General features: G+C 37.9%; 1 protein-coding gene across 4 annotated transcripts; it reads left to right on the forward strand.

Annotated features, from left to right (window-relative positions):
- ZFP1 (ZFP1 zinc finger protein) lies at nucleotides 1–21,757 on the forward strand. Of its 4 annotated transcripts, none has more exons than XM_058528290.1 (4): nucleotides 2–108; nucleotides 4,375–4,433; nucleotides 17,617–17,743; nucleotides 19,695–21,757. In XM_058528290.1, exons 2-4 carry the CDS (start codon nucleotides 4,419–4,421, stop codon nucleotides 20,768–20,770), a joined length of 1,218 nt encoding a protein of 405 aa, XP_058384273.1. In that variant the 5' UTR covers nucleotides 2–108; nucleotides 4,375–4,418; the 3' UTR covers nucleotides 20,771–21,757. The 4 variants fall into 4 exon arrangements, with proteins under 4 accessions (XP_058384275.1, XP_058384273.1, XP_058384274.1 ...); XM_058528291.1 differs by lacking the exon at nucleotides 2–108 and adding an exon at nucleotides 626–809; XM_058528288.1 differs by lacking the exon at nucleotides 2–108 and adding an exon at nucleotides 5,898–5,961 and having other exon boundaries at nucleotides 4,402–4,433.
- The last annotated feature ends 1,271 nt before the right edge of the window (nucleotides 21,758–23,028 follow it).

Consider the following 23,028-nt stretch of genomic DNA (forward strand, 5'->3'; position numbering starts at 1 on the left):
CTTGCAGCCGCCAGTAGGTGACAGGGCCCGGGTCTCCGCGCGTCTTAGCCGCCCCGCGCCGTGACCTGGCTTGGCACTGAGCCACGAGTGGAGGCTGTGCCGCTCCAGGTATGAGGGGGGCTGCCAGACAGCTCCGCGGGGCCTGGGGGCCGAGAGTAAGGAGATGAGGGATGGGCTCGTACCCGCGCGGGTTGGGAGCCTAAACTTCAGCGACTCGCAGATCACTGATAACCCTCGGGGCGACGTCGAGGGACGCGCGGCCTCTTCTCGGCGTGGGGCCGACGGTGCCCGCCTGGCCAGACGTGCGGGGGCGGGGACAGCGGAGGGGGAAGGCGGTGGCGAGGGCTCGCCTCCCTCCCTTTGTCAGGAGAAGCGCCTCCGACCGGCGGCCAGGGTCTCCGGCCGCGCGGGAGCGAATCCGGAAGCGCGGCTGGCGCGCGCCTGATCAGGCCCGCCGGCGCTGGGCGAGGCCGAGGGCGGGGCCGGGCACACCTGGCAGGGCCCGGATGTCGCGTGTTGCGGCCCCGGGCCTCGCGGGGTGCGGGGAGGATTGAAATCCCAGCAAGTTTCTTGATGCACACGACGTGCCGAAGGAATGCGAGCTCTGATCTCTCTGCAAGAGCCTTCTTGGTTAGGTGTTCACCCAATCCTCACACGTACCGTGTGACTTCGCTGTTATGTGAAGTTCAACAGAAGGAAAAACGTAGGCTCAGATAGGTGAAGTGATTTACCCAACGTCGCACAGCCGGCTGGTACTTTGTATATGAATGGCAAATGTTGTTTCGTTTGCCTTTTGACTTTGCTTACTGGTAGTTTTTGCCATGCAGGTGTTTTGAATTTCTCTATATTTGATTTGACTGCTCTTCCCTTTTATGACATCCAGAAGCCTTCACCACTCGGAAATTATACCAGTTTACTTATGATTCTCACTGGTACTTTAGAATCAATTGTATTTTTTTTAAAAAAATCTGTTGATACCTTTATTATGATCTCATTAAGGGTTACATTTAAATAGGGGGAGTGGACACCTTTATGATGTTGGGTCTTACTATAAAGTCTTGCCATTTGTTCAAGTCCTCTTTTGTCCCCCCAAGCAACATTTTGTAATCTTCATAAAAGATTTGCATTTTTCTTCATTTTTAGGTAGTATTTTATTGCTTTGGAAGATGGACTCTTTCTTTCCGTTATTTCATCTTTTTCGTCTTGTGTTTGTTGATATTTCCCACTTTTCGTTTCTTATTTTGTATATTTGGAATTTCTCTTTCCTCTGAATTAGTGTAGCTAGTGGTTATCTATTTTTCTTAAAGAATAACTCTTTTTAATGTCTGTAACATCTGTAGTAATGTCTCCTCAAACATTCTTGATATTTGTCATTTGTGTCCTCTTTTTCCCCTTGGTCATTTTGGCTAAAGGTTTATCAATATTATTGATCTCTTCAAATAACTAGCTTTTGGTTTCATTGAAATTCTCCATTATTTTTCTGTTTTCAGTTTCATTGATTTCTGCTCTTACCTTTACTATTTTCTTCCTTATGCTTGCTTTGGATTTAATTTACTTTTTTTTTTTTTTCCTGGTTTCTTAAGGTGAAAGCTGAGATTGGTTGATTGAAACCTTTGTTCTTTTCTAATATAAATAGTTTAATGCTATACCTGTTCCTCTAAATACTGCTTTAGCCAGGTCTCTCAAATTTTGATATGTTCTGTTTTCATTTCTATTCAATTCTGTGTTTTTTTAACTTCCTTTGTGACTTCCTGTTTCACTAATTGGTTATTTAGAAGTCTGTTGTTTAATTTTTAAATATTGGGGGATTTTCTAGATCTCGTTCTGTTATTGATTTCTAGTTTAATTCTGTTTTGATCAAAGAATACACTTTGTTACAAATTTTAGTTCTTTAAAACTTGTTGAGGTTAGTTTTATGGCCAGGAATATAATTTATCTTAGTGAGTGTTTTATATGTACTTTAATGATTGTTTTGCTGTTGGTGATGGAGTCTTCGTAAATACTAAATGGATCAGGGTAGTTGATAGCGTAGTTCAGTTCTTCTATATTCTTAATGGTTTTCTGTCTACCTGTTCTGTCACTTACTGAGAAAAGAGTATTGAAGTTTCCAGCTATAATTATGGATTTATGTATTTTTTTCTTTCAGTTCTATTAATCTTTGCTTCTTGTATTTTAAAGTTGTTTTGTTAGGTGTCTATACATTTAGGATTTTTATGCCTTCTTGGTGATTTGACACATTTATTATTATGTAATATCACTCTTTATCCCTGGTAATATTCCTTCTGAAGTCTACTCTGTCTGATATTAATATAATCTCTCCAGTTATCTTTTGATTAGCACTTGCAAGGTATATCTTTTTTTATTCTTTTACTTTTGATCTAGCTATGTTTTTATATATAAAACAAACTGCTTATAGACAGCACATAGTTTGGTCTTGCTTTTTTATCCAATTTGACAATCTCTGTCATTTAATTGGTGTGTTTATACCAGTTGTTGATATAGTTGGATTAAAATCTACCGTCTTGCTACTTGTTTTCTACTTGTCCCATCTGATGTTTGTTTCTGTTTTCCTCTTTTTCTACCTACTTTTGGCTTTAGTGGATACTTTTTATGATTCTATTTTTTTCTTCACTATTGGCTTATCATGTATATCTCATTTAAAAAAAATTTCTGTGGTTGCCATAGGGTTTACAGTGAACATCTTGAGTTAATCACAGGGGGCCTTCAAATAATATTATACCGTTTTATGTGTAATGCAACATCCTTACAACAGTATACTCCTAATTTCATCATCCCATCTTTTGTGCTATTATTGTCATATATTTTACTTTTACATATGCTATAATTCCACAAAACTTTGCTGCTGTTTTTGCTTTAGACTGTCAGTTATCTTTTAGAGTGATTAAAAGTAAGGAAAAGTGTCTTTTATATTTATCTTCATTTTAACCATTACCAGAGATCTTTATTTCTTTTTGTAGATTCAGGTTTCTGACTGGTATCATATCTACCTGAAGAACTTCTTTAAACATTTCTTGTTGTACAGATCTATGGTAACAAATTCTTTGTTTTTTGTTTGTCTGAAAAGGTTTTTATTTCACTCTTATTTTTGAAAGATATATTTTCTGGGTATAGAATTCTGAGTTGATACTTTTTGCCTTTTTTTTCCCCTTTTTTAGAGCACTTTAAAGATGTCAGTACGTTGTTTTCTGGCTTATATAGTTTCTGATGAGAAATTGGCTGTGATTCTTTATCTTGGTTCCTCGGTATATAAGGTGTCTGTTTTTCCTCTGGCTACTTTCAAGACTTTGTCTTTAACTTTGGTTCTCAGTGGTTTCAATATGTTGTGTCCAGGGGCCGGCCCTGTGGCATAATGGTTAAGTGCATGTGCTCCGCTGCTGGCAGCCCGGGTTTGGATCCCGGCCACACACCAACGCACCGCTTGTCAGGCCATGCTGTGGCGGCGTCCCACATAAAGTAGAGGAAGATGGGCACAGATGTTAGCTCAGGGCCAGTCTTCCTCAGCAAAAAGAGGAGGATTGGCATGGATGTTAGCTCAGGGCTGATCTTCCTCACAAAAAAATATATATATATGTTGTGTCCACATGTGTCTTTATTTTGTTTTATTTTTTGGTATTTAGCCCATTTGGCTAAATTATCTGAGCTTCTTGGATCTGTGGTTTGATATCATTCATTATTGGAAAATTCTTTACCATTATGTGTTCTAATACTTCTCCTGTCCCATTCTCTGTTCTCCTTTTGGGTATCCAGTGACATGTTTGTTAAGCTAGTTAATATTGTACCACAGCCCTTGGATACTCTGTCCGTTTTTTTCTTTTTTCCTTCCACTTTCTCTTTGTATTTCAGTTTGGATAGTTTCTTTTGACCTGTCTTCAGATTTACTGAAAAGTTCATCTCTGTTTTGTCTGCTAATGAGCCTGTTGAAGGTATTCTTTCAACTCTGTCACTGTGCTTTTCTTTGCTAGCATTTCCATTTGATTTTTTCTTGCAGTTTCCATCTCTTCTGAAATTCCCTATTCATTCATATTGTCTACCTTTCCCATTAAAGCCTTTAATATATGAATCATAGTTGTTTTAAATTCCCTGATAATTTCATCAGTTGAGGGCTCTGTTAATTGCTTTGTCTCTTAATAGTGGATTATCTTATTCATGCCTTTTTGGTTGTCTCGTAATGTTTGATTGAAGGTGAATGCTGCCAGCATGATGCTTTCTGCCCCTTCTGAAGAGGCAGAGGGATTATCCCAGGAGGTAGTATTTTTCCAGGTGATATGTAAGGATTTCTAAACAAGTCATGACAGGAGTTCTGAGGCAGGTCAGATGTTTAATAACAATGTCTTACTTTTTCCTCTATTCCAGTTCTGCCTTCATAGTTCTCTGCCTTTACCCAAAAACTACAGAAAATGAACAAATCCCAGGTGAGTTGTTTGTTTATTCCCAGTTTTGTTTTTCAGTACATTTGCGGAAGTTTATAAGGATCCAGAAAATGAAATAGAAAAGTATAGATGAGGAAAACAGAATAACTGATCAATACCAGCAGCCAAAAAGCAAACCAGGTTAATTAAGTGTCTTGCATTGATTATGAATACAGTTTCTTTGGTTCTCTAGGATTAGATCTGAATAAATTTTGTGGACCTTTATATAGGTGGTGTTTCGGACAACATCCCCAGAAACAGCCCAAAATAAATTGGTTATCAATTTGTCTACGGTTATTTCATATAGCATTCTTCAGCACTAATGCAGGGTATTATTGTGTGTATTTTAGTTTTCCATTCAGATTAGCATGATGCCAGAGAAATTAGTAAATATCTGGGTGTGTATTTAAATTCTCCCCCTAACCTCCACGCTTACCATTGTCATTACTTTCTTGAGTAGCTTTCCAGAATTTATTTGTACATATTTCACAAGTACAAATAGAGGTTATTATAAGATAGCATATTAATCATACTGTTCTGTTTATATGTGTTTTGTTATTAATTTATAGATTTCATGTTTTTGGAGCAGTTTTGGGTTTACAGAAAATTTGAGTGGAAAGTACAGAGAGTTCCCATATACTCCCTCTACACACACAGTTTCCTTTGTTATTAACATCTTGCATTAATGTGGTATACGTATCACAATTGATGAGCCAATACCGATACTTTAACTAAAGTCGATAGTTTACATTAGAATTCACTCTTGGTGTGGTACATTCCATAGGTTTTGACAAATATGTAATGACATCTGTCCACCATTATAGTATCATAGAGAATAGTTTCGGTGCCCTAAAAATCCTCTGTGCTCCATCGCTTCATCCCTCCTGCCTCTCCCTAAGCCCCTGGAAACCACTGATCTTTTTATTGTCTCCATAGTTTTTCCTTTTCCGTAACGTCACATAGTTGCAATCATACAGTATATGTAGTCTTTTCAGATTGGTTTTTTTCACTTAGTAATATGCATTTAAGGATCTTTCATGTCTTTTCATGGCCTCGTAGCTCATTTCTTTTTAGCACTGAATAATATTCCATTGTCTGGATGTACTACCATTTATTTATCCATTCACCTATTGAAGGACATCTTGGTTGCTCCAGGTTTGGGCAATTATGAATAAAGCTGCTTATAAACATCGTGTACAGGGTTTTTCATGGACATAAAATAAATTACTCATTTAGGTAAATACTAAAGGAGCACAACTGCTAGATTGTATGATAAGGATATGTTTAGTTTTAACAAGAAACTGCCAAAACGTCTTCCAAAGTGGCTGTACCGTTTTGCATTCCCACCAGCAATGAGTGAAGTTCCTGTTGCTCTACATCCTTGCCAGTGTTTCGTGTTGTCAGTGTTGTGGATTTTGGCCATTCTAATAGGTGTGTAGCAGTATCTCATTGTTCTTGTGATTACAGTTCCCTGATGACATGGTGTGGAACATATTTTCCTGTGTTTATTTGCCATCGATATATCTTCTTGGTGAGGTGTCTGTTAAGATCTTTGGCCCATTTTTAAATCAAGTTGTTTGTTTGTTTGTTTGTGAGGAAGATCAGCCCTGAGCTAACATCCAACAGCCCTGAGCCAATCCTCCTCTTTTTGCTGGGGAAGACTGGCCCTGGGCTAACATCTGTGCCTGTCTTCCTCCACTTTATATGGGATGCTGCCACAGCATGGCCTGACAAGCATTGCCTCGGTGCACGCCCGAGATCCAAACCCAGGCCACCAGCAGCAGAGCTACTACGCCACGGGGCCAGCCCCGAGTTGTTTGTTTTCTTATTGTTGAGTTTTAAGAGTTCTTTTATATTTTGGATACCAATTCTTTATCAAGTATATGTTTTATAAAGATTTTCTCCCCATCTGTGGTTTGTCTTTTCATTCTCTTGATTATGTGTGTTTTTATCACTCTATAACGTAATCTTCAAAGTCTTTCTGTATCAGAACATAGGCTGTTTCCTTGTTTTTTTTGTAATTTTTTTGTTGTGTAATGTAACACATATCCAGCGTTATAATACTCTTTATATGTGTTATAACAATGTGTGTAACAAATATGTATGCATTAAAGAATAATAATAAAATGGGCACCCATGTACACAGCCAGCTTAAGAAACAGAACATTATCTGTTCTTTGTGATACATTCTCTGATTGAATCCTACTTGTAGGTAGTTACTATCTTGATATTTTTGTTAATTATTCCCTTCCTTTACTTAAAGATTTTACCACTTATGTGTGTATCCGTAATCAATATAAATTTTGAAAAACTATAACTGGAATTTATATTGCCTTGTTTTGCATAATTTTCTGTCAGATTGGTCGAGGGGTTTTTTTTTCTTCTAGACATGTAAGATCTAAAAGATATTCTTTCATGCACACATGTTCCCTTTATCAAGATTTAGGTTTTTTATCATTGTTTTTTCAAGTTACAATAGCCAGTGTTAGCTAAAGAGAGGTGAAACCACTCATGCATTGCTGGTGGTAGTATAAAGTGATACAGTCTTACTGGGGAGCAGTGTGGCAAAACTTACCAAGCAAGCACATATCTAGTTGTGTCTAGAAATTTTGCCAGTCTGGGACAAAGGCTCCTAGGAGAAGATGAGCTGAATAGAGCCTCTGGGTTGGAGAAGTCATTGGCACGGTCATGAGAAACATAGGAAAACACAGGGCTCAACAAGATTGGGCCATCTGGCAGGGTGAGAGTTTAGATCAGGTGTTGAATGTCTGGCAGGACTGTAATTAGAGCAAGTGGGCTGCTCTGTATTCTTTGCTTCTTAACTCTCTGGTCAACTGCCAACTCTCAGTAGTAGATCAAAGCAGGACATTTCTGTGAGATGAAATGAGTGATACAAGGGAGCCTGATATGGAGGGGAGAGAGAGATGTCATCAGCACATGTTCATGACAAGCCAAACCAAGTATAGATAAGAATCTGGGCCAGGCTCACCCAAGCATTCTGTCCTCAGGTTAAAAAGGTGCTACTGGGGCTGGCTCGGTGGTTTAGTGGTTAAGTTCTCGTGCTCTGCCTCCGTGGCCTGGAGTTTGTGGGTTTGGATCTCGGGCGCGGACCTACACACCACTCATCAAGCCATGCTGTGGTAGTGTCCCACATACAAAATAGAGGAAGACTGGCACAGATGTTAGCTCAGAGACAATCTTCCTCAAGCAAAAAGAGGAAGATTGGCAACAGATGTTTGCTCAGGGCCAATCTTCTGCACACACACACACAAAAAAAGGTGCTACAATGGCGGTAGACATCTTGTTCGTGACATCCTTCAAAATGCCTGCTTTTGAATTACGCTATTCCAGTCTATGACAAACAATTTGGTATCAATAGAGAATCACTGCCATCTGCAGTCTCCTTCAAATTCCCTCTAGAGATTTCCTTCAGCTCTCATATTGATCTTTTGTTTGCCCCTTTCCATGTCCTTGTCTTTTTGGATTACTGTTGTTTTATTGGAGTACATTGTTCAGTAGCTTCTTCAGAAAGGGTATATGAGAGATACATTTTTTTTTTAGACTTTGCATTTCTGAAAATGTCTTCGTTCTTTTCTGATACGTGATTGATAGTATGAATGTGGATTTGTCCATTCCTTGCTTTAATTTAGCTTAGTTCTGTCAGTTGGTTTTTTTTTTTGCAGGGAAAGATTTGCCCTGAGCTAACGTCTGTTGCCAGTCTTCCTCTTTTTTTTTTCCTCCCTAAAGCCCCAGTACATAGTTGTATGTCCTAGTTGTAAGTTGTTCTAGTTCTTCTATGTGAGCCGCCGCCACAGCATGGCAACTGACAGACAGGTAGTGTGGTTCCACGACCAGGAAGCGAACCTAGGCTGCTGAAGCGGAGTGTGCTGAACTTAAACCACTAGGCCATCAGGGCTGGCTCTACTGATCACCTTGAATTAGTCTTATACCACCTCAGAACAATCCAAGAATAATATATAATATATTGCAGTGCATTCTTGCAGCTTTTGTTTATCTGTAAGTGCCTTTATTTTGCCTTCATTTTGAAAAATATTTTCCCTAGGTATAAAATTCTAGAATTTGTTTTTTCTTTCAGTGTCTTAAAGATGGCATTCTGCTTTTGTCTTGCTTCTATAGTTTCTGTTAAGAAATAAGTCTTCATTTGTATTGTTGTTCCCTGAAGGTAATGTATCTTTTTCTTATGGCTACTTTTGAGATATTCTCTTTTTCTCTGGCATTCAGCAGTTTGAGTATGAGGTATGTAGGTATAATTTTCTTTGTATTTATTCTCCTTGGGCTTTATTGAGTTTCTTAGATTTGTGGTCAATGCCTTTTATCAAATTTGGAGAATTCTCAACTGTAATTTCTTCAAATATTGTTTCTATCCCATTCTTTTGTCTCCTCTTCTGGGACTAAACGTTATCCTTTTTTGTTTTTTCTTTCAGCATGCTAAACAATAGTGCGTTAGACTTTTTGGCTGTGCCTCATATCTCTTTTTTGTCTTATATTTTCCTGCATTTTTTTCTCTCTGTGCTTCAGTTTGGATATCTTCTATTGACTTGTCTTCAAGTTAACAATTCTTGTCTTCTGCTATGTCCAGTGTGCTATTAAGTCTATACAATGAGTTTTTAATTTCAGTTACTATATTTTGTAATTCTAGAATGTCCATTTGCTGCCTTTTTGTAGATTCCAGTTCTTTGTTGAAATATTCCCATATTTTCATCCACATTGCGCATCTTTTCTTCTATATTCTTTCACATATTACTTCACAGTTAATGTGAAGTTTTTGTGGGCTAACCCTAATACATGGATTATCTCTACACCTGCTTTTGACTGTTTTATCTCTTGATTTTTTTGTCTTTTCATTTTTTTTTTCCTGTTTCACATGTCTAGTAATTTTTGTACGCTGGACATGTTGTATGATACATAACTTCCTTTAAAGAATAAGTTTTTTTTTTCTTTTTTTTCAGGAAGATCAGCCCTGAGCTAACATCTGCCAATCCTCCTTTTGTTGCTGAGGAAGACTGGCCGTGGGCTAACATCCATGCCCATCTTCCTCTACTTTATATGGGACACCGCCACAGCATGGCTTGCCAAGCGGTGCATCGGTGCACGCCGGGATCCAAGCCGGCGAACCCCAGGCCGCTGCAGCGGAGCACACACACTTAACCGCTTGCGCCACCGGGCTGGCCCAAAAATAAGTTTTGTTCTGCCAATAATTTAACTATCTGGCAAAACAAAACTGCTGCTCTCTGCTAGTTCTCCTGGAGGCTTGCCCTCCCCCTGCACGTGTTAGGAACCAGCCAAAGATCTGAGGTGAATTTTTATGCAGAGTTTTAGAGCCCTTTCTTCATGGCTTCCTCATCTCCTGTTACTCTGCCACCAAATTCCAGTTGCTTTGCGTACCCAAGTGCCAATTTTTATTCCATGTGGCATACTGTCACTTTCTGCTTGGGCCCTGTTTCTCTGTGCCTTGGTTTAGAAGATATTTTTAGGGACATTTTTCCTGGATGTAAAATTCAACTTCGATGTGTTTTTTTCTTTTAGCACTCTCATCATCAGTGTGAATGTGGGACTTGCCTCATGTTCACCCTTCTTTCAATAATTGTAGCCCTGCAATGGTTGCCCTCGAATGCCTGCAAATTTTTCATTTATTTTGTCAGGTTTATTGTTGTTTTTCTCTCTCAAAATTTTTTTTTTAATTTTATTTATTTTTTTAAATTTTATTTATTTATTTTTTCCCCCAAAGCCCCAGCAGATAGTTGTAGGTCATAGCTGCACATCCTTCTAGTTGCTGTATGTGGGACACGGCCTCAGCATGGCCGGAGAAGCAGTGTATCGGTACGCGCCCGGGATCGAACCCGGGCCGCCAGCAGCGGAGCGCACGCACTTAACGGCTAAGCCACGGGGCCGGCCCTCTCTCTCAAAATTTTGAAATCATTACGTCTTACTTAGTGTTATAGTCAGGAAGTCCAAAGGGCTATCTGCTTATCAGAATGTGATATGTTCAGTTCTCTACTGAAACTTGTAGGCTTTTCTCTTTGTATCCAGTGTTCTAAAATTTTCTGGTGATTTGCTTTTTTCTTCCTTTTTGCCTGATAGTTCATAAGATACTTTTTTCTTTTCTTACCTTTTTTTGTTTGATTTTTTGAAGTGTGGAAATGCACAGAAATACAAATGAAAGCACATTGGGTTTAGCTGTATGAAATTGCCAGTTTTGTATATCAGAACAGTTGAATGTCATCAATTTCAGTATGGTTCAACCTAAGAACTAAAAACCTATTACACCATCCAGTAGTCGGTACTTAACATCTTGACTGATTTGCTTCCACATGTTACATATATTAAAATTTTTTTCTTTATGTTACACCATTCATACATGAATTCTGTCTTTCTCTCTCTCTCTAAAGCTCTCTCTCTCTAAAGCCCTCCCTAGCTTGCTATCACTCTTGGTATTAGGTCACCTCACTCATTGCTAAAATCCTCTTGACCATTAAAGCAGGTCTCTTTACCTTAGAGGTAGCCAATATTATAAGTTTTATGTGAGTGTGTCCAATCCTCTTTTTAAAATACTTTTGTATGCATTAAATAGAATGCAGGGGTTGTGGTATATACACACTTTTGGAATTCTGTTTTAACAATTATTGATAATTTTTTGTGCCAGCTTTTCTGTGTCTTTTAGAATTTTCAGGCTTTGTTTAAATTTGCCTCTTGTAAAAATTATTTTTAAAAAAACTTCTCTGAAGGTCTTAATCTTTTATTAATTCCATTTTAATTGCTGATTTTCTTGATCCACTTTTCTTCATCTACTGGTCTGCCAGAATATATTCCCATCCTTTTAAAGATTTATCTTACTCTTTTTCAGTGTTTACCTAAATATATATTTTAAACAAAGTTTATTTAATCACAATTTATATTTTCCTCCCAAACACAGTGCTTTCTCTCTGCCACAACTCCCAGGTTGTTGGCATCCAAAAATTAGTTTCAGCTTATTAACTAACACCTCCTTCCCTCGTTCCGTATATGCTTATTTTAACAACATTTTACTGATTTATTTCCTCCCTATTGCTTTTTGCATCCAACTGATTCTTGCTAGGTTTACTCCTCTTCTTTTTTGGAGTACATCCTTTTTTTTTTTTTTTTTTTTGTGAAGAGATCAGCCCTGTGCTAACATCTACCAATCCTCCTCTTCTTCTGCTGAGGAAGACTGGCCCTGGGCCAGCATCCATGCCCATCTTCCTCCACTTTATATGGGACACTGCCACAGCATGGCTTGCCAAGCAGTGCATCGGTGTGTGCCCAGGATCCGAACCTGCCAAACCCGGGCCGCCGCAGCAGAGGGCACGCACCTAACCGCCTGCGCCACCAGGCAGGCCCAGAGTACATCCTTTTATAGTACTAATAATACCTAACACTTACACAACATTTTCTATTTAGTAGTCGTCATTGTAGATCAGGTTGTCAAACTGTGGCCCATGAGCCAAATGATGTGCTGCCTTGCTTTTGTATGGCCTACAGCTAAGAATGGCTTTTACGTTTTTAAATGGTTTGAAAAAAATCAAAAGAAGAATAGTATTTGATGATGCGAAAAATATATGAAATTCAAATCTGTGTCCATAATCAAGTTTTACTGGAATACAACCATGCCCATTTGTTTACATATTACATGTGCCTGCTTTCCTTGGTACAATGGCAGAGTTGAATAGTTCTAGTAAAGACTACATATGGCCTGCAAAACCTAAAATATTTACTACAGAGCCCTCTATAGAAAGTTTGCCAATTCATATTCTAGTATTTTCAGCACTTTGAAGATAGCTCTGTTATTTTCTGGCTTCCATTGTTTCTATTGAAAAGCCAGCTGTCGGTTTTATTGTTTGCCACTGAAGACTGCATCTTATTTCCTGTGGGATTTTTAGCAGTTTTATTAAGATGTACCTAAGTGTGGTTTTCTTTGTATTTATTCTTCTTGGGGTTAGTGGTATTTCTGTGGTCTGATGTGAGCTGTTTTGGAAAATTCTAAGTCATTATCTCTTCAAGTATTGTTTCTGTTGCATTTTGCCTCTCTTACTGGGACTCCAGTTGCAAGTATATTAGACCTTTTTAGTTTGTCTCATGTCTCTTAGGCTTTTTCTTTTTTTTTCCTTTGGTGAGGAAGATTGGCACTGAGCTAACATCTGTGCCAGTCTTCCTCTCCTTTGTATATGGGACACCGCCACAGCATGGCTTGATGAGCAGTGTGTAGATCTGCGCCCAGGATCCAAACCTGTGAGCCCTGGGGTGCCAAAGCAGAGCACATGAACTTAACCACTACACCACCGGACCAGCCCCATCTCTGAGGCTTTTTGATGTGTTTTTCATCCTTTGTTCTTTCTATATTCAGTCTGGATATTTCTTACTGACCTATCTTCCAGTTCACTAGTCATCTCTTCAGCTGTGTCTAAGCTGCTGTTAAATTCACTTCTATATTTTAAAAGTATCTTTTCTAACTTTTTTTTCTGCTCAGTTTTACTCTATGCTGTTCCTTTCTTTTACGAGAGGTTATTTGGCCCATGACTTATGCCTGTATGATGATGAGTCACATTGTATGTCTCTACTTATATTATGCTGACAATGTGGAGATGATTCCCTTTGTACTTACTCCACGAATGGAGTGACCATACCTTGGATGCTAAAAAGCTATTGAATAGCCGATAATAAGACTAATATCCAATTTATGCAAATAAATTGTCAAATATAAGTACAGCCAGAATTGATCTAGGAATCATGTAGATTGTAAGCTGAATAAAAAGCATTTTTAATAACAAGACAAGCATACTAGACCATGCATAACATCTCAGGAAAATGAGCCAGATTTTAGGATTTAGCAGATATTACCAAAATTTTTACACAATCTGAGTAGGAACAGTACAGATGCTACTTACTGTTTTAGCTAGGAATTATGTGGCATGTCTCTTCAGGAAGCAAGAAAATAATGAAAAAAAAAGTTGAATACTGAACTCCATTCAATTTAGCATTATTTTTATTATTTTTTGAGTACCTAACATGTATTCATGTACTTTGTGCTAACAAGAATACAAAAATGAGCAAGATACAATTTATGATCTAAAAAACTTTTAACATCTAATGAGGAGAGTAGGAGGAATAGACACATTTAACAAAAGAAAGCCGAGTAAATAAGAGATACAGAAAAGTGCTCCAGGGTTTAAAAGAGAGCAGGGACTTAAAATCTAAGATGTGATCTAAGTGGGAGGATCTGTGCATAGAGAGGGGAGCTATGGGAAAGAGATGGGAAAGAAGTTTGGATGATGTTGAATACTGGGCTAGTCATTAGTTTATTTCAATAGATAATGGATGACCGTTTCTAGTCAGGGTAACCATATAATTAGAGCTATACTTGAGAAAAATTATGTTAGCTTTAGAATGTGGAATAGAAGAGAATGAGGAGAGACAGGAAATAAGAGTTAGGAAGCTTTTGTAATTGCTGGGGTGGCAGTGGAAATAGGAAGCAAGAGAAAGACTCGGGGTTCTATAGTATGGTTATCAGAGTGAAGACTGATCTTGGTCTTTGTGTCCCTAGTACTTAATTTAGTCCCTAGGAAATTTCCTAGTGATCCTGTTTTTTGAACTATAATTTCAGAAGTGATCTGAAAATGGGAATAAATATTTACTGTTGGGAAAATCTTGACTCTGTGATTGTTGACCTCAATGGCATTGATCTCAGGCATGAATAACCTACCACCTGTATTCTCTGCTCCCATCCCAAGTAGCTCAAGATTCTTATATCATGAAATAGTGTTGATTAGGTTACCTGCGAATTATTTAACTGGGTCATTAGTAGTTCTCAGACCTTTATATCATCTTTTTTTTTCTTACTTCCTATGATTTTTCCTGAGGCTAGGAGTTAGGAGTGAGAGATGATAAGAAGTTACTGGGGCAAGAGTTTTGAAGATGGTGACCATCATAATCTAGATTTTGGAGGTATGTAATCTTAGAGAGGCAATGACAGTTTGGAAGAAGTAGGAGGGGTTTAGGGAATTGGAGGTCATAACTGAAGATGAAAGATACGTAGATTCAGAAGAGAAAGTGTAAATAGGTAAAAGAGGATTCGTGTGATCAGAGAGAAGTAAATTTAGAGGTGAAGATTTTAGGTGTACAGTCAAGTGCTGCATAATGATGTTTTGGTCAACGACGGACCATATAAATGACAGTGGTCCTGTAAGATTAATGCCATATAGCCTAGGTGTGTAGTGGGCTATACCATCTAGGTTCGTGTAAGTACACTCTGTGATGTTTGCACAGTGAGGAAATTGCCTAACGACGTATTTCTCAAAATATATCCCGTTGTTAAGCAACACATGACTGTATAGCAGTTGGAAGAATTTGAGGGGATATTAAAGATGGTCTGCTTAGGGTGTCAAATCCACTAGGTACACCTCTACTCATGACTGGGATTTCTGCCCAGAACACCCACATTCATTTCAAATCAAAACTGCATCTGTCATGAGAAAAGTAAGTCTTTGAAGTTAGTCGTGTTTGACATCCCTTTCAGTGCTATGCTATTGTGTTTTGTCAGTAATTTGAGCTTCTTTTTGTTTGTATAGAGTATGGAAAACAACATTATGAGAAAAAATACAGAATATTTTCATATTTGATGGTAGAGTCATTTCTTTTTTTTTTTTTTTTTTGGTGAGGAGGATTGGCCCTGAGCTAACATCTATTGCCAGTATTACTTTTTTTGCTGAGGAAGATTGCCTCTGAGCTAACATCTGTGCCCATCTTCCTCCATTTTGTATGTGGGACACCGCCACATCATGGGTTGATGAGCGGTGTGTCAGTCTGCACCTAGGATTCAAACCTGCGAACCCCAGGCTGCCAAAGCGGAGCACACAAATTTAACCACTACACCACCGGGCCAGCCCCAGGTAGAGTCATTTCTAAATCAGTGTAACTTGAGCCAAAGTGATGTGGCACGGTTTCCTCCCTTGTTGGTCTGGCAGCGATACAAAAATTCTTACTGTACTTATCATGTGGCCAGGTAGGCTACATGGTTTTGAAAGTTATCAAATGGTCTTCAGGGTTTTTTTCCTTTCTTATAACTTCTTCCTGTTGTTGACTAAATGCTTGGTTTTCTAGTTCTTTTCATGACTCTCTTCATATTTATATGCTTCAGCATTTCTTTTGTTTTATGGGGACTGTTTATTATAGTGAAAAGTATCATGTATATAGACGAGTATTTAAAATATACATGTGCTATATGTATAACCCATGTAGCCACCATTGAGGCCAAGAAATAGAAATTGGCCAGCATTCTTGAAGCCCTTGTGAAATCCTCCCTTTGTAGCTGGAATTACTTCATTTTCATTGCTTTACGGTACCAAATGTTTTAATATACCACAAGAAATTAATCTGTTGATGAACATTTTTATTTCTAGCTTTGGGATCTGATATAAAATGCTGGTGTGAACTTTTTTTTAATTAATAGACTTAACTTTTTTTTTTATTGAGATATAATTGACGTTTAACATATTAGTTTCAGGTGTACAACATAATGATTCAATATTTGTATATATTGCGAAATGGTCACAATAAGTCTAAATAATGCCCATCACCATACATAGTTACAAGATTTTTTCTTCTTATGATGGGAACTTTTGATTTACTCTCTTAGCAACTTTCAAATATGTAATACAGTGTTATTAACTATAGTAACCATACTGTATATTACATCCCATCCCATCCCAATGACTTAGTTATTTTATAACTGGAATTTTGTACCTTTTGACCCCCTTAACCCATACCCTGCCTTTGGCAACCATCAGTCTGTTCTCTGTATCTATGAGCTCGGTTTTGGTTTGTTTTTTAGATTCCATGTGTAAGTAAGAGCATATAGTATTTGTCTTTCTCTGACTTATTTCACTTAGCATAGTGCCATCAGGATCCATCCATGTTGTCACAAATGGCAAGATCTTCTTGGTTTTTATGGCTAAATAATATTCCTGTGTGTGTGTGTATGTGTGTGCGTGTGTACCACATTTTCTTTATCCATTCATCCATTGATGGATGCGTAGGTTGTTGCCATATCTTGGCTGTTGCAAATAGTGCTGCAGTGAACATGGGCGTGCATATATCTTTTCGAGTTAGTGTGTTTGTTTTCTTCAGATAAATACCCAGAAGTGGAATTACTAGATCATATGGTAGTTCTATTTTTAATTTTTTGAGGAACCTTCATACTGTTTTCCATAGTGGCTGCACAATTTACATTCCCACCAACAGTGCACAAGGGTTTCCTTTCTCCACATCCTTGCTAACACTTGTTCTTATCTTTTTGATAATAGCCACTCTAACAGGTGAGAGGTGATATCTCATTGTGGTTTTGATTTCTGTGTCGCTGATGATGATTAGTGATATTGAGCACCTTTTCACGTACCTGTTGGCCATCTGTATGTCTTCTTTGGAAAAATATCTATTCAGGTCCTCTGCTTACAGTTTAATCAGATTGGTTTTTTTCCTGCTGAGTTATATGACTTCTTTATATATTTTGGATATTAACCCCTTATCAGATATATGATTTGCAAATATTTTCTCCCATTCAGTAGATTTCCTTTTCATTTTTCATCATTTTGTTGATGGTTTCTTTTGCTGTACAGAAGCTTTTTAGTTTGATGTAGTCACACTTGTTTATTCTTGCTTGTCTACCATTTTTATAGCTTGGATATGGTGGAGAGATCTTTGCTTATGCCTGATATTTTGTCGTATAATTGGAAGTTCATCTTCTGCCTTTTAATATTCAAAGCTTTAATTAACTTTTTAATATCATCTAGTTTGATACCACAAAAATACCTATATGAGCATCATCCCTGCACTGGTAACATTAAATACTGCATATTTATATTTCTGTGTTTATCCCCCGTATACATCTTCAGAGGAGAAAGTTTTATTATTAGATATCTGTCAAATATGACGGTGCCAGAGATATAGGGGAAGCTGAATAAATGCTTTAACTATTTATAAAAATATTTTTTGGAGACATGACAAAACATAGTGAAGATGTACAGTTGTTGTCGTGTGTAAATTTTCATGGTGAATGACTCTTTTACAACCACATGGTAAGAATAAGTTTTTATATATCCTTTCTACGTCATCAAATGCTGATCATTTCAGAATGAATAGCAGTATGCCATTTCAGGGATCAGTTTCATTCATGGATGTGACTGTGGACTTCACCCAGGAGGAATGGGAGCAACTGGACCCATCTCAGAGGATCTTGTACATGGACGTGATGCTGGAGAATTATAGCAACTTACTATCAGTGGGTAAGGACAGCTCTCAGGAATAGCTCAATGTTTACCTAGTAGCATTTATATCCTTTCTTAGTTACCAAAATTATGAGCTTCTGAGTTACTAAATGGTTTTGGCCTCAAGCTTCAGGTGTTAAAGCTGCGAGATGGTGCAGACTCTGAAGTTCTAGCTTCTTTATTTTCAGGATTTCTGAAATCCCGGCGGTTAGGAGCTACATTCTGTTAGCAAATTCTCTGATATTGTCAAACCAGATGTGATTTTCAAGTTGGAGCAACGAGAAGAGTTGTGGCTAGCAAAGTTAGAAAGAACTTTCTAGGGAAGATGTGGAAGGAGGGAAGGAGAATCAGAAGCCAGTGGAAGTAGTATCTAAGGGATTATGAATGAGTTCATACCTTTGAAATATTTTTTAGGAATCTATTTTTCAAATCCCTAAACCTTTAGAGTTGGCTGAGAACACATGACCTGTGTACCTCAGATCTCTGAATCATACCTCCAAATATCTGTCTCTCGCTGTGGAACTTTTCTTCCTGTTGAACTGGTACAGATATTTGCCTCTCACACTTGAGCCCTGACTTACCTAACATGTCTTAAACCTTTGTTTTGTGATTAGTTACCCTTTCATTAGTATTCCCAGTTTGCCAAAATGGTGATTTTTATATTTTAGCTCATGGGAATTGGTATAATGGCCTCAAGGGGAATACAGATTTTTCAGTGCAAGAGTGACATCTTGTTGTGGCACAAATGGCAGCAGGAATTACCAGTAATACATAGATGAAAGTAAAGATTATTAAAGGCCTAGGTCGAGCCTGGGTAAATTTGATCCTTGAGATCCCTTCAAATAAAAGCAGGGACAAGACTGATTTAGGGAAGCAGTTACACATAATAAAAGGATAAAAATAGGATATGATGGTGAAAACACGCTTTCTCTCTCCAACAACTTCAAAAGAAAAAAAGTAGTGAAACCAGCAGTAGCAGTGAGTGATTCTGTCAAAAGGATCTTGGATCCTTGGATTTTATATTTCCTACAGAAAATATGGCTTTCTGGATCTTGCCATCCATTTGCAAAAGTCTTACTTAAGAGATTTGGAGCTCTGCACTAGGATTATCTCTGCAAACCTGTGAGAAATGTTATTTGGTTTAAATGAGCAGAAGAGAAAAAAAGGGAAGGAGCATGTGGACGAGATGCCGGTCCAACCACAGTAATTCAGAGTCGAAGTGTTGGTTGCTAAACTCAGATCTTCCTAGGTTTCTCTCCTAACATCTTCATCTACTTATTTTCTTGGTCTGTGCTGTTTGGTGTCCTTGAGGACACTGCAACTGTCCTTTGTCCCTAGAATTGCCCGCCTTCCCACATCCTGTGTGCCCTGTTTGCTGCCCTTTGTTTTTATTTCCCTTTACCCACATTTGAAGGTCATTTTGTAATCTGGCAGTGCTATTTGTGTCTGTTGTCAGTTTATACTTCTTGTTTTGCCACAGGCTTTTTTTTTTGTCTTTTTCTTTCAAAGTTTAAGAGCTAAGGGGGCCGGCCCTGTGGCCTAGGGGTTAAGTGGGCTCGCTCCGCTACTGGCTGCCCGGGTTCGGATCCCGGGCGCGCACTGACGCACCGCTTCTCCAGCCATGCTGAGGCCGCGTCCCACATACAGCAACTAGAAGGATATGCAGCTATGACATACAACTATCTACTGGGGCTTTGGGGGAAAAAAAAAAGAAAGACATTCCTGATTTCATGTGAGAAAATGGATATAGCTATCCCTGAAGTAAGATCAATTCCTGGATTTTCAAGTGCAGTGGGTCAATAAATTAAAAAAAAAAACTAGGAAAAATTTGCACTGAGGACTTTAATACTGGAATACTGGGTTCCAAACTAAAGAGGCATCCCTACAATGGAGCATTTGCAGAGACTTCCCATTCTGTAACATTATAGTGAAAGGGTTGACAAAGTGTATTTCATGTGCTCTTTCCTAGAGGTGTGGAAGGCTGATGACCAGATGGAGAGGGACCACAGAAACCCAGATGAGCAGGCAAGGCCATTCATAATCTTTAAGAACCAAACCCCCATTGAAGAAAGAGATAATCTGTTTGGAAAAACATTTAATCTGAGCACAGACTTTGTTTCTTTAAGACAAGTGCCCTATAAATATGACTTATGTGAAAAATCTTTGAAATATAATTCAGACCTACTTAATAGAAGCTATATAAGAAAGAAAGCTGATGAGTGTAATGGTTTTGGAAAAGCACTCCTCTATCTGAAGCAAGAGAAGACCCATACTGGAGTGGAATACTCTGAATATAATAAAAATGGAAAAGCCTTTGGCCATAAAGAAGCCATTTTTAAACATCAGAAAATTAGAAATTTGGTGCAACCTTTTATTTGTAATTACTGTGACAAGGCTTTCCCCTTTAAGTCACTCCTCATTAGTCATAAGAGAATACATACTGGAGAAAAACCTTATGAATGTAATGTATGTAAGAAAACTTTCTCCCATAAGGCAAACCTCATTAAACATCAACGCATTCATACAGGGGAGAAACCCTTTGAATGTCTTGAATGTGGAAAAGCTTTTACCCACCAGTCAAACCTCATTGTACACCAGAGAGCACACATGGAGAAGAAGCCCTATGAATGCAGTGAATGTGGCAAGACATTTGCCCAGAAGTTTGAACTTACTACACACCAGAGAATTCATACAGGAGAACGACCCTATGAGTGTAATGAATGTGCAAAAACCTTCTTCAAGAAATCAAATCTCATTATACATCAGAAAATTCACACGGGGGAGAAACGCTATGAGTGCAGTGAATGCGGGAAATCCTTTATCCAGAACTCACAACTCATTATACATATGAGAACTCACACAGGAGAGAAACCCTATGAATGTACTGAATGTGGCAAAACTTTCAGCCAGAGGTCCACTCTTAGATTACATTTGCGAATCCACACGGGAGAGAAACCATATGAGTGCCCTGAATGTGGGAAGGCTTTCAGCAGGAAGTCTCGACTCAGTGTCCATCAAAGAGTTCATATAGGGGATAGACCCTGAGACTGCAGCCATTGTACTGTGGAAAACCCTTCCACCAAACCTTTCCAGTGGGGGAGAAACCTCATGACTGTACTGAAGGAACATGGGAATTCATACTGAGGTACAATCTATCAACTCAAAAACGTATAAAAAGAGAGTCCCCCCAGTATTATCCTGAAAGTTAGGTATGACACCCAGCTAAATACATATCAGGATAGATCCAATTGTAAATAGACATACTTAGCTGTGGTACAATGAGCTTTTTAAAATCCTGAATGAATTATTCAAGAATGAAATTCTACACAGCAGCATAAAGGATCTACAGACAGTACCTTAGGACTTTAGTAGTTGTGTATGAGATTATGCCACAAAACACAAATTGTATGTTTTAGCTCTGCACATGTGAATTGAACACAGTCACTGGAGTTTGAAATTTTTGTCTTCTGATAATTAGGACACATTAAACAAGATTTTCCTTACTAAACATCACATTGTGTTTTTCAGTACCTTTACAACCCAAGATGCATTCCAAGTGAGATGTGGAACAGATTTTTTAGTAGCATGTAGCGTATGTCTCTTCCTACTGCTTGCTGGCATATATAAGTTGGTATGACCATTGTTACTGTGCTGCCTCTTAATAAACAGAAAACAGTGTTGTTGAAGTTGTAACCCGCTTCTGGGTTTCCTGAAGATTTTTTAGAAGCATTATTTACATAAATATGCAAGTGAGAGATAACTAAGAGGAGGTTTAGAGAGTGAAAGAGGCAGATGTGGGTTCTATTACTCAGTATGCACCACAGACTAAAAATGGGCTGTATAAAGAGAATATCCCCATCCATCATGCTCTTGTTATTTTTCAGTGGGGTATTTACATACAAATGCATGTCTTTTACCAAAATATTGTATAACCCAGAAACTACTTGTATTTTGTGTTTCCTCGTTTCTCTTAATATTTTATGAATTGTCTTGCAAAAAGTAGGATGTATATGTAGTTTACAAATGTTACATTTCAGAGACTTTAGGGGAAAAATTATTTTAAGAAACTGTCAATAAATGTCTTTGCTTTTTAAAATTTCCATGTGCATAGCTCACTTTGGAAAAAATTTTTTGCAGTATTCTGGTTAAAGGAAGCATTTCTACTTCCTTGGTTTTCACTGTCATCAACCAAAAACATTTCCCTTTGGAACCTGACTTAGTATAAATTATGCCTTCCCTTTAAAGGTTCACAAACACTTTATAAGTTAGACTTTTTAATGATCTCTCCATATGTTGTTTGATGATTAACCTAAAAAAAAATTTTTTTTTATACCGTTTGAGGCTTAATTTCAAATTCACAAGTTCCTTTCCCTATCAGTCACAAATCATGCATTAGGATTGTAAATGGCAACTATAACTGGTCTTTTTTTGTTATTTTTGAAGATCACTGATGTGCTGTGACTATATATGAATGTGAGTAACTTTCTGAACAAATTTATCTGAACATCCATAGACCAATAAGTCTTTGTCTTTCTAAATTTGTATCTATTATCAACAGAGAAGCAGAGGAGAAGGTTAATTTCATACACTGCTTGTTAGAAATGTAATTGTGACAGCCTCCTTGAAAGTCATTGTGACTATGTCTTTTACATTAAGAATATACATACTCTTCAACCCAGGAGTCTCACTCCTGGGAATCTGTCCCTAAGAAAAAAATAAAGTACCCGTACTGAAGACTATATGTTTATCAATGTATGTTGTATTTTTGGGTAGGAAAAAAAAAGGAAACAATGTGAATGACCATCCGTAAGGGAATGATTGAATAAACTGTGGTAATAATAATAAATATAATAATAAACATGGCTGGATGGTATTCCATGGAAAAGAATGTGTAGGAACAAAATGCCTCCAGGACAGATGAGGAGAGAGAGAGAGGGTGTGTGTGTGTGTATATCAAGTTTTGTAAAATAAAGATCTAAGAACCTTATATGTGTGTATATTTGTACATGATTTTATGGGCCTGGAGAATAGAATTCTCCTAAGTCAAAAATATAATTACCATTAATTCCAATGGAAAATTTTTCATGCATTCCTTAGTCCCTAAATTAACACTCATTTATACTAACACTCATAACCCATTAAAATGGACACAATTAGTTAAATAATGAACATTAGTTAACATAGCACAACATAAGGTGGTTCTCTTACGCTATGACATGTCTGCTGTTCTCAGGCTCTAGCTTCCATAGCTGTATTGTATGCTTGAGCCTGTTCTCAAGAAAAGCACATATTTGATATTGATT

This window comes from Diceros bicornis, chromosome 32 (genome assembly GCF_020826845.1).
Source record: "Diceros bicornis minor isolate mBicDic1 chromosome 32, mDicBic1.mat.cur, whole genome shotgun sequence".
NCBI classification, from domain to species: domain Eukaryota; kingdom Metazoa; phylum Chordata; class Mammalia; order Perissodactyla; family Rhinocerotidae; genus Diceros; species Diceros bicornis.

Coding starts and splice junctions, on each gene's coding strand:
- ZFP1 (XM_058528288.1), top strand. CDS start 5,905: ATGACATGGTGTGGAACATATTTTCCTGTGTTTATTTGCCATCGATAT. Junction 5,962..17,616: donor GCCATCGATATATCTTCTTG/GTGAGGTGTCTG, acceptor ATGCCATTTCAG/GGATCAGTTTCATTCATGGA. Junction 17,744..19,694: donor TAGCAACTTACTATCAGTGG/GTAAGGACAGCT, acceptor GCTCTTTCCTAG/AGGTGTGGAAGGCTGATGAC.